Source organism: Lathyrus oleraceus, chromosome 4 (genome assembly GCF_024323335.1).
Source record: "Lathyrus oleraceus cultivar Zhongwan6 chromosome 4, CAAS_Psat_ZW6_1.0, whole genome shotgun sequence".
Lineage (NCBI taxonomy): Eukaryota > Viridiplantae > Streptophyta > Magnoliopsida > Fabales > Fabaceae > Lathyrus > Lathyrus oleraceus.
Window position 1 is genome coordinate 26,033,935 of NC_066582.1, and position 15,617 is coordinate 26,049,551.

The following is a 15,617-nucleotide window of genomic DNA, read 5'->3' on the forward strand; positions in this document are numbered from 1 at the left end:
TTGCCTGTTTATGGGCCCTCTTTCGAAATCAATATAATTTTAGTTTAAAAAAAAATGCTTTTGTTTTACTTTCTCTGTTTTGTTTGCATAAGCGTCCATTGATTTAATTCGAATTAATATATGCATTTGGATATGATCGATGTTTACCAAAAATGCGTGCATAAAATGGAAATAGCGATTACTACTAGACTTCAGGATCGAGGAGAAGGTCTAATCATGCTTTCCAATGAATCCATTGCTAATCCTATCCCCCAGCAAAGCCAGTCATTCCCAGAAGAGAGTGGCATTACTAGACAAATGGGTCATCTCTTCCACCCCCAGCCAGGCTTCTGTTGAACATTTTTACCATCAGACAAAAATCAAGCATCCCCGGCTAAGAAAGGGTCATCGATACCAGTATCTCCCAACCAGAAGATTGAGATTTATTTTCCCCAGTAGAGTCCTCTGGAAGGACTTTTCAGATGCATAATTCATTCATTACATCATTTCACAGCATACGCATGCATACATCGTTCGCAGTTATTTTCGGAAGCATAAAACATCTCATGCATCATGACATGGCATGAAGCTAACTTTATTTTTCAGGTTAATTATTCCCCTGATACAGTCAAAACAAAGGTCCATTACGTTCAAGATTCAACTACATCTTTCAGATATACTCCATGTCAACATTCATTCTGACATCCTCCTAACGATGGCATCTATGAGCCCATCCCAGACATTTATTGCAAATACAACATATACAAATACTATCAGATATAGCCTAGCATACGGTTCATTCTGATTCAGCTCAACATATGACTCTTTCAACTTAGATGCGATCTAACATACGATCCATTCCGACCTTCAACAACTCCAATACGGTCTAGCATACGACCCATTTGGACCTTCAAGGCCTCAGATGCTACCTAGCGTACGGTACATTCTGAAGTGTAGTCTGGCGTATGACTACCCCTTTATTATCAGATGCAGCCTAACGGACGGCTCGTCCTGCTACTCAGAGACGGTCTAGCTTACGACCCGCTTGGATGTTCATCCCCTCAAATGCTACCTAGCGTACGGTACATTCTGAAGTGTAGTTTGGCGTATGACTACCCCCCCCCCCCCCCTTCATCATCAGGTACAGCCTAACGGACGACTCAGTCTACAACTCAGATACGATCTAGCATACGATCCATTCTGATCCTTCACCCCCAGTAACGATACAGCCTAACGGACGGCTCGTTCCGCAACTCAGATACGATCTAGCGTACGATCCATTCTGATCCTTTATCCCCAGCGGCGTATGACCCATTCTAAATCCCCAGGGAAGTCGACGGCCTAATGAATGACCCACTATACGGTCTAGCGTATGACCCAGTGACACCAGTGACTTCAGATATCTTCTAACGTACGACGCACTCTGAAGCTCTCATCATCAAACTTCCTAGATGGCATCTTTAAGCCCATCTCCATCAAGACTAACTAATTGACAAGTGCAAATTTTTGGGGCGTTCTAAGTGTTCAATAATCTTCCACCTCCAGACCACGAATGGCGTACATACCATTCTGACTCTCTCGGTTCAAGAATATTGAACAGGGGCAGCTGTCATACCCCAAAATTTGCCCATTAATATTTCAAGACATTTTTTCAGGGCACTCCGACTCATTTTTATGACACTGATCTTAAAGGAACGAAGGCCTAGCTCACGAATGACCCAAACTGGCCTGTTCGCTACACGCTCGCCTAGTGATAACATGAAATTATATCATATTTTAGGACTTAATTCAATTAAATTTTATCATTATTTATTTCAGTTCACTTTATGTTGTTAGATATTACGCGGTATTTTCTTCCTATTTGTCTCAGGTGGCTTATTTGGAAGCACAAGTAAAAATGGAGGAAAAGAGGTGCAAAAAGGAGAGAAAACGAACCAAATAGCAAAGCCCAGCCCAAAGTAAAAGAACACAGGTGTTGCACCTGTGACGAGCGTCACAGAGGCTGTGACGAGCGTCACGCCTTGCACACCCCTGTGACGGACGTCACACATGGTGTGACGAACGTCACACCATTCCCCTACATTTTTGGCGCAAGGAACGCCTCAGAGACGTTGAGCGTTGAGGGAGTGTTGAGCCCTATATCCACGCCATGCTTTTATGCACGTTGAAGACCTTTTTGGCAGCGGAAGCGGTTACTGAAGCATATATAAATAGCTACTTGCAAAACCAAAAGGGCCCCCCGAAGCTTTTCCACATTTTTTCCTTTGCCGTTTTCGCTTTTGCATATTTTCTTTTCCAGCAGCTTAGGCATTGTTTTTCCTACGAGTTCTACACTATTTCCCTTGCAATTTCCTATTTCCTTTTTAGCATTTAGTTAATTCTTTTCGCACAATAGTTTCTACAACGGAAACTATTGTGTACCTTTTTACCGGATCTAACCTTACGTTAGGATCTAGTTTATTTCCTTCGTTTTAATTTGTTGTTTAGTTGAAGAATCCAAGAACAAATCCTACCGGCTTGTGGTGGAGTGTTCAGGACTACTGTTTAACTTATTCCGAGTAACCCTAAAGGAAACCCTGAAGGAAAAGCCGGCGGCACCGCTCAATTCGATCCGATCGGCCAATTCAAGGTTGCAATTCAATTGCAAACAGGTTTGCGTTACTATCGCCGCTTTATGTTCCGAATTCACATGTGATACCATAATTGAATTCATAAATATATTTGAGGTTTTGCATGTGGACTTAAGTATGCCTGGATACCTTGAATTGTTGTAATGGATGCCGCTGTTTTTTCGCTCTGTTTTGATCTTTGCCCATCTGACCTGTTTTATTATAACCATGCTTTGTTTACCTGATACTATTACTGCTTTGGTGCAACTCTTGATTGCATCCCATTTGGTATTCTGACCTGTTTGCGGAATTTTGTAAGGGCTCACATACTCCCGAAGAAGGTGGCTTGCTAGGTATTCCACTTTATTTGAGGGATACCCTTATGGAGATGGATTCCGAACTAATTAATTTTAATGGGGAGATTCATCCTAATTGCCTAATTAATTTTAATGTGGAAATTCATCTTAAATACTTAATTGTAAAACATGGCCTTTGAATATGTGACCTTGGACCTCTCTTTGTTGCCTTACGGTATTACGGTATTACGGTCATGTCCCGCGAACGTGGGGATACACTTAGCAAAGACCCTTCGATTAAATCATCATAACATAAATCATAGTCCCTCGGATGTTGCCCTCGAATGATTTTGCCCCTCGATGACCCTTCGGTGTAGCCTACAGTTAAATGATGATCGTCCCTCTGAATGCTAAGGTATCCTTACAAATGTTGCCTTCAATGACCAAGCGATGACCCTACGATGTCCCTTTATATCCAAAGGATAAAATTACTTACTTCTCAATAGTAAGGACAGTTTTACCCTCCTCAGGATAGGAAATGCCCACAAAGACCTCGGATAGGTATAACTCTTAATTGCTGACTCACAACCTAAAACATTTTTCACACGTCACACTTGGTATACATTCACACTAGAATCATTACCAAGTTATACCTTTTCTAAACCGCTTTCAAAATCAAACGAGATAAACACTTTGTATACATTCATACGAGAATCATTACAAAGTTAAACTCTCTTTCAAACATTTTTTAAGCAATTCACCAACACTTTTCAGACAAAAATATAAGTGATCCAGCAATTAAGAGCCCATGGATAACCATGGATACAAAGGGTGCTAACACCTTCCCTTTGTATAATGTACCTCCCGAACCTAAAATCTATTGAGGTCTTTCCTGTTCTTTTCCACCTTTCCTTATTGGATAAAAGAAAAGTCGGTGGCGACTCTTGCTATCCGCGACATTGCGATAAAAAGCAAAATACCCCAAGTCAGTTCACCGAATGACAGTTATGCTACAATCTATGAGCAATACTTTGTATTTTGATAATGCTACAAACATTAAGCTACTATGTATTTTGGTTATGCTACAATCTATGAGGAGTACTTTGTATTTTGATAATGCTACTATGTATTATGTATTAAGTTTTGCTAAGTTGTATTTTGTCATTTATGAAGCATTTGGTGTTTTTAGTTTTACCATTATTGTCAAATTTAGAGCATTTTATGCCATAATTTTAGGCATTGCCTGTCAAATTATTGTCTAAAGCTCTCTCAAATTTTAGGCTTAATCTGTCAATTTAAGCAAAACTCTGTCAAATTTTTGGCTTAATCTATCAATTTAAGCAAAACTCTGTCAAATTTTAGGCATAATCTGCCATAATGTCTGTCAAAATATATACCACGCTCATGGTCTAATTTATCAAAATTATAGAATCATTATGTCAAATTCAATATAATTCCATTAAAAACACAATGATTACATTCATTAAACAACCTTACATAACACCAACATGGATATACTTCAGTAATTGCACTTAGCTATAAGGTGCATATTAATCATAAGAGAAACTAAAAAACACAAAAACTTGATTTTCCCAGCATATGCCTCTGATTTCAATTTCGATTGCAACTTCATGTTCTTCTTCGTCGAACCTTCATACAACTCCCTTAACAGTTCAACCATCTCCAAATCCTTCAACTTGTTGACATCTACCATTTCAACACCATTAACATCTTCTTCAATCAAATCTTCATCCCATATGAATAGATCATAAGTATCTTCACTTTACCAAAATGAACATCTTTAGAAGAGCATGCCTTTATTGCGGTCGTTCTTGCATATGTATGACACCATATGAGCCTCACAACCACAATTTCCTCGACGACATCTCACAGATGACAAAGACATGGAGATGGATTTCGTAACACTTGTTTTGAAAGACGACATGAGAGAGCATTGAAGGAGAAGATGATTGAATTACGTTACGAAGAAAATGAGTGTGATTAGGACTGCAACCGATCCTGAACTACAAGAAGTAAATGAGGAATTATGTTATGAACACAAAGAATAAAACATTCCAATTCTTGAACGATTATGCAATTTTTTAGTAATAAATAATGACCGGTCAACTAATTGTAAAAACTTTTCAATGTAAAAATTAATTATTTACCATTTTTTTAATAAAAATTGTCACCTAATTATACACGAAAGCTTGGTAGAGAAAAAAAAAAGACAGAAAACTTTATAAAACCATTCTTTAAAAATAAAAGATTAACTAAATCAGATTTTTGGTTATTTACATTACCAGTAACATATTTAACTCTAAAAATATATATTTTTAAACGAAGTATTAAATTTCTAACTTCATATGATTTCGGAGGCCGTGAGGGCAAAGCTCCGAACAAACTCTTTTTTGCCGCTCAAATTCTCTTACTCACTTCACCGGCGGCTTCAGCTCCGATAGAACGCCGAAGTGAACTTTTCTCTTTGGAGCTTCTCTGAAGTAACCGCTGCAACTTCTTTTGAACCATACTGTATTGTGGTAGTTTCGTTTTCTTCAATTTTAACCTCATTTCGTCTTCGTTTACTCTTTCAGAGAAAAACCTATCCATCAAAGAGAATGCGCATTCATTATACTGTATCTATCGATTGAGTTCTTCACAAGAATTGCTGAAGTTCAATTTGTATTTCAACTTCTCGCATATATTAAATTCAATTCAATTCAATTCTCTGTTAGTGTGTTAATTACGTACTAGAATGCCATTGCCTAGGGTTTTTATATGCACGAATATGTTGGAATGAAAATGATTTGATTGAGATATGATATTTCTGATTTTAGTTGCTAATGATAAATCAGTTACAGTGATTACTGATCAACTCCATAGCATCGACACCTCGGAAAAAATGGTGCGTCAGTATCCGAAACCGACAGTGACACTTGTGATTATGTTTAATTAATTAATTTTTTAAAATTATTATCGGTGTCGACATGTCAGTGTTGGTGCCGTGTTTCCGGTGTCTGTGCTTAATTAGGTATCAATGAGGAAATCTTCATTACCTTACGGTATCTAGAATTATTATGGTTGTATTATTGACTTGTGATTATTGTCTGACTTCAAATTATTGACTGCAGTTGAAGTCATGGATACTGATGAGGAATGCTCAATTGTTCTTCAGTTATCTGAAAAGGATCCTTTCTTTGATGAAAAGAAGGTAAAAATATAGGATAATTGAGGTTTTTTTAATTGTTGTTTAAGTTTAATTCTTTTTTTCTTTCTAATCTTTATAGCTTATAGCAAATTTGTGTTTGTTATAAAATTTCCTTTAAAGTTTATATAATTTCTTTTGTAACTGTTCAAATTAAGGTGTTTCAAATACAAGAAAAATTAAGCAATTAAGAGAAGCAAACTACTCCAATGTTATTCAAGGCAATATGATTTCGAATTGACTAAGCTATGCTAATATCCCCCTCTAGTTTATATCTATCGGGGATTCCCTTAACTGTTTATGATTTATTCAACTAAGTGCCAAGGTATTACTAGTGTAATGACTAATTTGGATTGTTTTATCAGAAACTATTACAGTGTAAAGGGTTCAGTCCCAAGGAACGGATATTTCTCCGGTGCACTCCAGAACTTCCTAGGATGAATGATATCGTAAAGATCTTACTTCAGATTGCAAGAGTCATACAGTTAAATGAGGTTACTTTCTTTTCTTCTCTCTGACTCTGCCAGATAATCGGCATCATTCTAAGGAGCAACTCTAGTTAGGGGGTTGTGGTAATCTTCTTTGGATTCCCCACACATCTTATTGTTACAAATTCTTTTTACTCTTCAAGTAATATGCGATCTAAATATCTTGTCTATTTAACTAGTAGAAAAGTGAAATGCACTGCACTTTCATTCTTTTGGGACATCAAGTAGTACTCATGAATTAACTGATTTTACTGGGCTTCAGCTAGAACTCTATTTTGCTGAAGACGATGCATCAGTGGAGTTTTACAGCCCCAGGAATGAGTTGGAGGCTCTCAATTCAATTGTTTTGGTCACTGATAAATCACTTTCTAGTTGTACACATTCCCATACAAATATCCTGCAAGGGTTACGTCAAATGGTTCTTGATTTAATTTCTGATTTTTGGGAGCAAAAAAATACGAAGGAAGGAATTGAAAAGCACCACATTTGTGAGAAAGAAGAACACCTGATTGAGTGGGGTAAAAGCCATGGTGTAAAGGCACAATTAAAAATAGCCTGTAAGTTTCATTGAAATTCTGTGTCTTTCAATTGCTTTCTCATTTGAGAACATTTTTCTTTCATTTGCTCATGTATTATCTTTAAGATGTGTATTATAGATTTCTTCTCACCTTAATCTACACAGATGTTGAAGGAGCAGGACGGGGAATGATAGGAGGGGAAGATCTAAAAGTTGGAGATATTGCTATAGAAATTCCTGTGCCCCTTATCATTTCCGAGGAGCTTGTGCTTGAAACTGATATGGTATGTGCCCTTCAAAAAAAGTATTTTATTTAAAATGGTGCTATATTGTTTTAGTCGAATTAAATATAAATACCATTTTTATGCTGCATCTCACTTATCTTCTGTTTTGCAAATATAAATATCCCATAGGGTGCAACTTAAAGTATCCATCCTTACCAAATAGAAGCAACCACTCTTTCTTTGTTGGGACGATTTACAACATAATTGAAAAATGACCCCTTTGATTTAGTATGGATATACATATACATATACATCCCAAGCAACATTATTTTCTTAAATCAGTATTGTTGATGGCAGATGGGCAGTCCATGACGGAGAGCCAAAATACTGTCATACTGGCCACTTTGTGGAACCATCATAGTGGATTATGGTGGAAAAGCCCGCAATATCGGCCACCGTGGCGAGCTCAAAAACCGTCACTGATTTTCGTCGTGGCCGATATTCAAGAACATTGCTTAAAATAAATTGAGAAGGACAAATATCATATGTTCGCTCCATTGCATTTTTAGTAACTAATAATTTTCCTTATCCAATTCAGTATCAAGTCTTAAAAGAGGTTGATGGCATATCATCTGAGACAATATTGCTACTATGGAGTATGAAAGAGAAATACAACTGTGATTCAAAATTCAAATTATACTTTGACACACTTCCAGAAAAATTTAATACAGGTTAGTTTACTTGACTATGGCATGCTTTATGCATATGCACATACATAGATGCAATTTTTATATGAATCACTAGTATTGCAACTTGCAAGTCATTGTGATGCACAGGACAACCTTTATACTAGAAGAATTAACTCGTAAATTTTGTTCATTTTATGATCTCTATGGCTAACATGTACATGCCTATTTTCCCTCTCTAGAAACCAGTGGTAATCATAGACAATACTTCTTATTTTTCATGTCCTTTTAAATGGTCTATGAAAAATGGTTAATTTGGTGGTTTTCGAGTTGTTAGGGGAAGCGAGAGTTTTGGGTGTGAAGTACAATTTTTATGCTTCAGTGTTTCTTTTTTGGCCTTACATACTAGAGTGGTATGACTTTACTGTTAAGCTTGAGGAAGTGGATACTTTGTCATAACTTGTAGGTTTCTGTTGAGAGACATTATCCTTGTGAAGTTGCTTGCTTCATGGTAAAAAGAGACTTCGTGACAAACAGGCCTTGCTTGTTTTACGATACTTGATGAAATATTGTGAGATGCAAGTGATCCAATCAAGTTTTAATTGATGGTTTATTCAATCACACATCAGGGTTTACTGATGCACTTTTAAGGATATTATAACAAAACAACTTGACTATCTCATGGTTATTGAAAGTCTATCAAGACTGAAGGATCACGAAGGATTAACATATAAAAAAAGTGGGTCTTGGTTGTTTGATAAGGTAAATTTTAACTATAGATATTATACAATTATATATGCCATCTACCAAATGGATGAACTAAGTGATGATTGAACAGGAAGTACAAGCCTACGATGAGGTTGAGTTTTGTGCGTCAGATGATGTGTGTCTATTAGCCAGTTTTTCTTGGATTGACCTGACTGTTTGCCATGTTCTTTGTTACATGCTCAAATTATAGTTATTAACAAGCTCATTCTTATCAAATGACATTATGAACTATTTGTTCATCATCTCCCGGTGTGTTCTGAAATCTATGTCCGAATGTATTGCAACCATTGAGTGCACAAATGATATATCAAGAACAAGGTTAACCAGGTACCTAGGCTAATTAGATAGGCTGAGGTAAAGAAAGGTGTAACATTAAGGTATATAGCATATACCTATGAAATCACTATCCACTGACATTTATAATATTTTCTTTCACATGTTTTTCAAATATGTCTGATACTTAATTTGCAGGATTGAGTTTCGGTATTGAGGCGATTACAATGTTAGATGGAACCTTGCTGTTTGAAGAGATAATGCAAGCAAGAGAGGTAAGTTATACCCAGGTTCTGACCTTTTTATTATTTCTAGATTGAAAGTTCTGCCTTCCTTTGAGATGTAGTAAACCTATTAAACTTCACTGATTAGTTTATTCAGTATTTAGGTTATTGATCTTGTTAAGAAACATGGAGAGATTGAAATGGAATATTGATAGAAACAATGGAGAGAGATAGAAATAAAGATAGAGAGACAACTCTTTTATAGAATGCATGAGAAGTCTCTCCTCTAAGGATGTCCCCTTTCACTCGTGAGCTATCAAATGTATAGAACTCTCTTCTTCTATCCTTATTTTTTTCTATTTATACATGATATCCATCTACCCTAAGTATAACTAACAATCCAGTTCAGCATGACCGAACAAAACACATTGAAGTGGATAGACATTTTATCGAAGAGAAACTTGATTGCGGTTTGATCTGCACTCCTTATGTTCCTTCACAAGGTCAACTTGCGGATGTCTTCACCAAAGGATTGAGCTGTCTATTTTAAAAAAATTGTGTCCAAGTTGGGAATGGAGAATACCTATTCACCAGCTTGAGGGGGAAGTGTTGGAAATTAAAATAATTTAATTCTGCATTTTCAAGTAGTTAATTCTGCATTTTTCAAGTAGTTAATTCATTGCATACTAAGTTCTATGTATCTTGGTAGTACTGTATTAGTTTAATTCCTTTCTTGTAAATTGCACATAATTATTATTACCCTTGTAAGTTGTAACTATATGATTATAAATTAAGCCTTATGCTGAGAGCAAAGCATCTCAAGCACATTCACAAACATTTTCTTTCTGTTTCTTCACAAGAGGCATTCCCAGGTGCAGACATCACAGGCATCATAGAAGAGTGTCTGTGATAACAAATGCTTGCATCATGCCCTGGCTTAAAGCAGACCTGACATTGAACTCTGAAGCGACCAGAAAACCGGCCTCCTCTGCCACGATTCGTGTGGCGACACCACGTGAAGCTTTATGTCTGCCATTAAACTGAGATCCACCAGAGAACTGGTTCTCATTCCAATGATTAGGATTAGGATTAGGATTTTGAGCATTCCACGGATTATTGTTGACGTTTTGAGCAGAAACTGGATTAGGATGACTGTCTGAAGCAGGGACACTTCCTTGAGTGAGATTAATACTCATAGGTTCAGTAACAACAGTTTTCTTGACCTTTTCCAGCTTAGATTCGTGTGAAAGTAACATGGACTCAACTTCAATATTAGAGCACATAGTAGGAGGATATTGAACTATAGATGCAAGTGTGTTATACTCATCAGGTAGTCCATCTAGAATAGCTTCTAACCGGTCACGATGTGACACAGGATCATCTATGGAGTCCAAAACATCAACTATAGCTGAATCCTAGCTAGATATTCAGAAACGGATTTCTCACATTTGTGATGTTCTTCAATTCCGATCTGAGTTGTCTAGATTTCGCATTGATGTGCGCAAACATGAACTTGTGAATTTCGTCCCAAACTTGGTGCGACTGAACACAGCGAGCCACACAAGGAAGGACGGAATTAGACAAGGTAGTAAGCAACCAAGTGAACAGCAACAAGTTCTGTTGCTCCTATGTGAGATACGCCGGATTTTCGACATCATTGCTGCAATCGGTTTCTTTGAGATAGTGCGCAGGAATCACCGGATTAATGAGAAATCAATGAAGCTTGTGTGTTCGAACATTGCCTTCAACTTGCTGCTTCCATGAGCGAAAATTTTCTTCATCAAGTTTGATCGTAACCTGTTGTGCAAAGGTCTTGAAAATATTCTTCAAATTCGAGCTGAGCACAGTTTGCACTTGCGAGGAACTGACTTCAGACATTGTTGAGGATCGAAGAAACTCTTGATACCATATATCAAAGTGAGAAATGAAGAGAGAGAGAGAAGAAGAGAGAGATTCTTTCTGTTACAATTCTGTTTTGATTTCATTGTGATCTCAAAAGTTAGTTACAACTCTCTTTGGGAGAGATTATATAGTGAGCTAACTGTGCTTAGGAAGGGTAGCATAGTCTTTACATATTACTAATGTCATCTTTAGCTAATTTTGAATACGTTAACTTTGGAAAATTGGAACTTTAGAAGGTGAAATAAAGCTTTGATCACCCATGATATCTTGGGTTTGTATCTGAAAAGTTTGTTCCACCTTGTAAAGTTCCAAAATTGTTGAAAGTTTAAAACTAACTACTCTGATGCCAAGAGTTGCAGAGAGACAAAACTACCTCGAAGAGGTTTGCTCACATTAAAATAGAGCATATATTAATCTGTTAGGGAATGGAAATATAATTTATCCAAATGGATAATAACTAGCACCACTTGCGCTCTTATCTATTCTCTTTCATGAAGTGTCAAATTGTCAATCACTCAGGTGTGATAATATTCACATCTTTGTACATGTTTATTACTGATTACTTCTACTTATAGTACTAAAAGCTGCTGCATAAAAGAAAAGAGAGATTTATTATAATATTTATTCATAGGAAAGATTGCAGGTTGTAGTATAACTAGTACTCCTGCAGCGGGAAACAACCAAATCCACCATATCCAATAGAGAGAGGTTGGGAGACAAGCATGAGAATTAAAGTCAGCAATGGAGAAAGACAACGTTTTCCTTGTGGTTCCTCTTTTTGATTTTGGATATCTAAGTATGGATATGGGTATCCAGCAAGAGCATGATATGGATTGGATTATAAACATAATTGCATTTATCTGAATTTGGATATGGTTATGGTTGAGCTACTTATCCAATTAAAATGAACAACCTTATTTTAATTTTACGGATAATAGGATTTGAATTACTTTTCATTTTGAATGACATCATATTGTGTCAAGACTCAAAATGAAACAATGCACGTGCTATTAAAAAGTGAAAGGTTAAAAACTACATGCAACTTGTGACTGTGTGATGCTGCAAGGAGAGACCTATAGCCATGGTTCTATATTTATATTTTTTTCCATGATTTAATGCTTAGTTTGGTTCTTGATAATGTGATGTAACGACAATGATAGTGAATTGACTTATGATTAATTCATATGTGCCTGTGTGGGATAAACAAGCAACGTAGGTGTTTGGTTTGGTTCAATTCACATGACCAATTAATATAAAGTAAAAAAACTTTGGTTGGATGTGGAAATAGGATGACAAACATGTTTGTGTATGGTTCTTTTCAACACTTCACTGATGTGTTTGATCATCTGCCACGTGGAAGGAGTGAAGAACTGTACATCCCTCAAGTGGGTAAAATTTGGAGCTTTCTCAAATCCTTGGAGATGTAACATTTCTACACAGCCAGTTTTAAATTTGGTTTCATGCCTTAACTGTTTGTAAACCCATTTTGAACTGGATCCCAAGAGAAAAAAAGTGGTTGGATTTAATATCCAAACCATATAAATGGATAGAAGATGGATTTGGTTTGGATTTTGGAGAAATCTGTCCATGAGCACCTCTACCTGCATTTAACGAATGGTATTTACGTGTTCTTTCTTTTTTGTGGCAGCATCTGCATGCTCAGTATGATGAGTTGGTTCCTGCTCTGTGCAATGGCTTTCCTGATATATTTCCTCCAGAGCTGTACACGTGGGAGAAATTTCTATGGGCCTGTGAGCTTTGGTATTCCAATAGCATGAAGATAATGTATTCAGATGGAAAGTTGAGGACATGTTTGATCCCTCTTGCTGGCTTTCTTAATCACTCAGTAAGTAAATTCTCCTTTTTGTGTTGATATGTTTATGGTTGTATGTAAATTCTCATTATTTTTTTCTCTCTTCCTCCTGTCTTTCATTTTCTTCCCCTCCCTCCTCTGTCTTTCATTTTTCTCTCCCGTCTTCATTTTTAATATTTAGGTAAAGTGTTTTTGAATAGTGTATTTATCACTTCCAACAGGGAAGCTAAAGATAATGGAATTTCAAAATAATATTTCTGTTAAATTACCTTTTCAAGAATAGCATTCTTCTTGGACTGGGCTGGCATTACCTAGTTTTCTGTATATTTAGATTTAAGATCATAAATGCAAGTTGATGGCACCCACCATGCCTGATGAAATTTACAAATTGTTTGTTAATTTCTGTACTGAAGTGAGCTGTTCTATGATATCTAGCGACGGTGTTTTACAATTGCTTACTTGCTTTCAAATTGCCTGGTTTTACTACCTAAAGATGATTTTCTGGTTTGTATGGTTGATTGTACCCTCATTATTTTTCTTGTTCGCGAGTTGCCTGAGAATTTGCACTATTACCACGCAGCGTTTGGGACCCCTATATGTTATTTTTCTTACTTCACTTTTGGTTCTGACAACAGCTGCACCCACATATTATGCACTATGGCAAAGTAGATCCTTCAACAAATTCATTGAAATTTTGTCTATCAAGACCATGCAGATCTGGAGTAGAATGCTGCTTAAGCTACGGGAACTTCTCTAGCTCTCATTTTATTACGTTTTACGGTTTCTTACCTCAAGGAAACAACCCGTATGATGTCATTCCTTTAGGTAACATTATTTCCCTATTTCTTTCTATCCATACATATCTCAATTCTCAAGTAACATCCCTTGCAGAATTTAATGGGTCTTTGTTGTAAGTTTGCTGGGCTGGTACTCTGTAAAATAGATATCCTAACTGTCATTTGCAGACATTGATAGTTCTGATGTTGATTCTATTGAGCATAAGCCTGTGTCCAACTGGACAACTCACATGGTGCGTGGTACTTGGCTCTCCAACAATCACAGCATATTCCATTATGGCCTTCCCTCTCCATTATTGGATCATCTTCGGAGATCTCGAAGTTCCGTGCTGCAAACAAAGACATTTGTACTCTTCTTCCGCCCTGCAATTTTTATTTGTTATCAAACTTCTATATTTCACGTATCATTAACATTCTGCTGTTGTGAAATTTACCTAAAGTTTTTTTATGCTATGCGTAGTTTAATTTGTTTGACCTGCAGAGAAAGAAAATATTAAATTAAATGCCCTTAAAATGCTTATTTGAACACATATTAGGCAAAATTCCTACTGTATTTAAAACATTACTTTTATTTTTTGACATAAAGTTTTAATATTTCATAGTTCCCCAAATTTTAATCTATAAAATATTTTTCTTCTACAGTTGCAAGGAAACTTGGAAAATGAGCTGGAAGTTCTTGGAGATCTTAAAGACATCTTCGATGACATGGTGGACAATATGGGTGATATCGATCTTGATGACAGGTGAAGGCCTTAGAGTCCATTTGCTTTGTTTTTTTTAATATAATTGATGTTAAAATAATTGATTTTAAAAAAGTGGCGGGTAAAAGAGTTGATTTGTGTTTGGTAATGGTCCTTAAAGTGATTTTAGAGAAAATATTTTTGTTTGGATCATCACTTGAGATGTAAAATAAATATTTTAGTCTTCTTAGAATCGACTCTTCTACTCACAGAAAAGCTAAAGAATTTTTTTCTCTTAAAATCAATTCTAGTCGCTTATCCATCAAACTTTTTATCCAAACAACCAAGTTATTGCAGCAATTGATTTTAGTAGAGACTAATGGAACTCCAGCTCTGTGTTCAGCTGTTACCCAAAGAAGCTATAGTTGGTTATTTACTGACATAAATCATGATGTTTCTTCTGCTGACATGATATTTTTGCGCTTTTCAGTGAAAACTACAATTGGGATGAAAAAATGGCAGTGGATTTTAAAAATCTACAAAGACGAATCGCCCGTTCTGTTTCAATTTCATGCAGTTCTGGGGTCAACATGTTGAAGAATGAACTACAGAAGTGTATGGCTGAGGACATCACAGGCTAATTGCTCTTAGCTGAAGCTCGTAATTTGGACCATAGGTTAGATTTTGATATGTTGATGATTAACTTCAGAGCAGACCTCATTTAGCGGTGGGATAAAACTCGGTTGTTGTTGATTAAATTCAGAATGAAGTTTTGCCTTGATAGATCTACGCCTTTGCTTGTTGGTGGGATAGGGCAGCTGAGAATATCTTTTTGATGGGGTTGAAAAATGATTGGTTCCAGATTTTTCTTTGCTGGAGCAATTGATACCATGCATTCTTTTGAAAAGTTTCTACTTTCCAGTTTATAAACCTACCATTTAAGATGCTTGCAATTCGCCTAGAGAAAAGCATTTTCATTGCGTTACCTTTTCTTATAAGATTCGTTGCGTTTACCTTTGAAATGAATGGTTGCAATACGGGTGTCTTAATAAGCAAAGGAGCGCTTTTATTTTAACCATCTCTCTATCACTCGCTCTTTTATTTGATAAAATTTCATGTGACTATGAAATCCATATAAAATGGTGAGATATACCTA

At 36.3% G+C, this 15,617-nt stretch overlaps 1 protein-coding gene across 4 annotated transcripts; it reads left to right on the forward strand.

Annotated features, from left to right (window-relative positions):
- Window positions 1-5,224: 5,224 nt before the first annotated feature.
- On the forward strand, window positions 5,225-15,368 carry LOC127138556 (uncharacterized). Of its 4 annotated transcripts, XM_051065028.1 has the most exons (13): window positions 5,225-5,385; window positions 5,479-5,566; window positions 6,016-6,095; window positions 6,455-6,583; window positions 6,840-7,134; window positions 7,260-7,378; window positions 7,917-8,049; window positions 9,244-9,320; window positions 12,820-13,017; window positions 13,620-13,809; window positions 13,950-14,128; window positions 14,424-14,524; window positions 14,952-15,368. In XM_051065028.1, exons 3-13 carry the CDS (start codon window positions 6,024-6,026, stop codon window positions 15,100-15,102), a joined length of 1,644 nt encoding a protein of 547 aa, XP_050920985.1. In that variant the 5' UTR covers window positions 5,225-5,385; window positions 5,479-5,566; window positions 6,016-6,023; the 3' UTR covers window positions 15,103-15,368. The 4 variants fall into 4 exon arrangements, with proteins under 4 accessions (XP_050920985.1, XP_050920984.1, XP_050920987.1 ...); XM_051065027.1 differs by lacking the exon at window positions 5,479-5,566 and having other exon boundaries at window positions 5,235-5,424; XM_051065030.1 differs by lacking the exon at window positions 5,479-5,566 and having other exon boundaries at window positions 5,235-5,421.
- The last annotated feature ends 249 nt before the right edge of the window (window positions 15,369-15,617 follow it).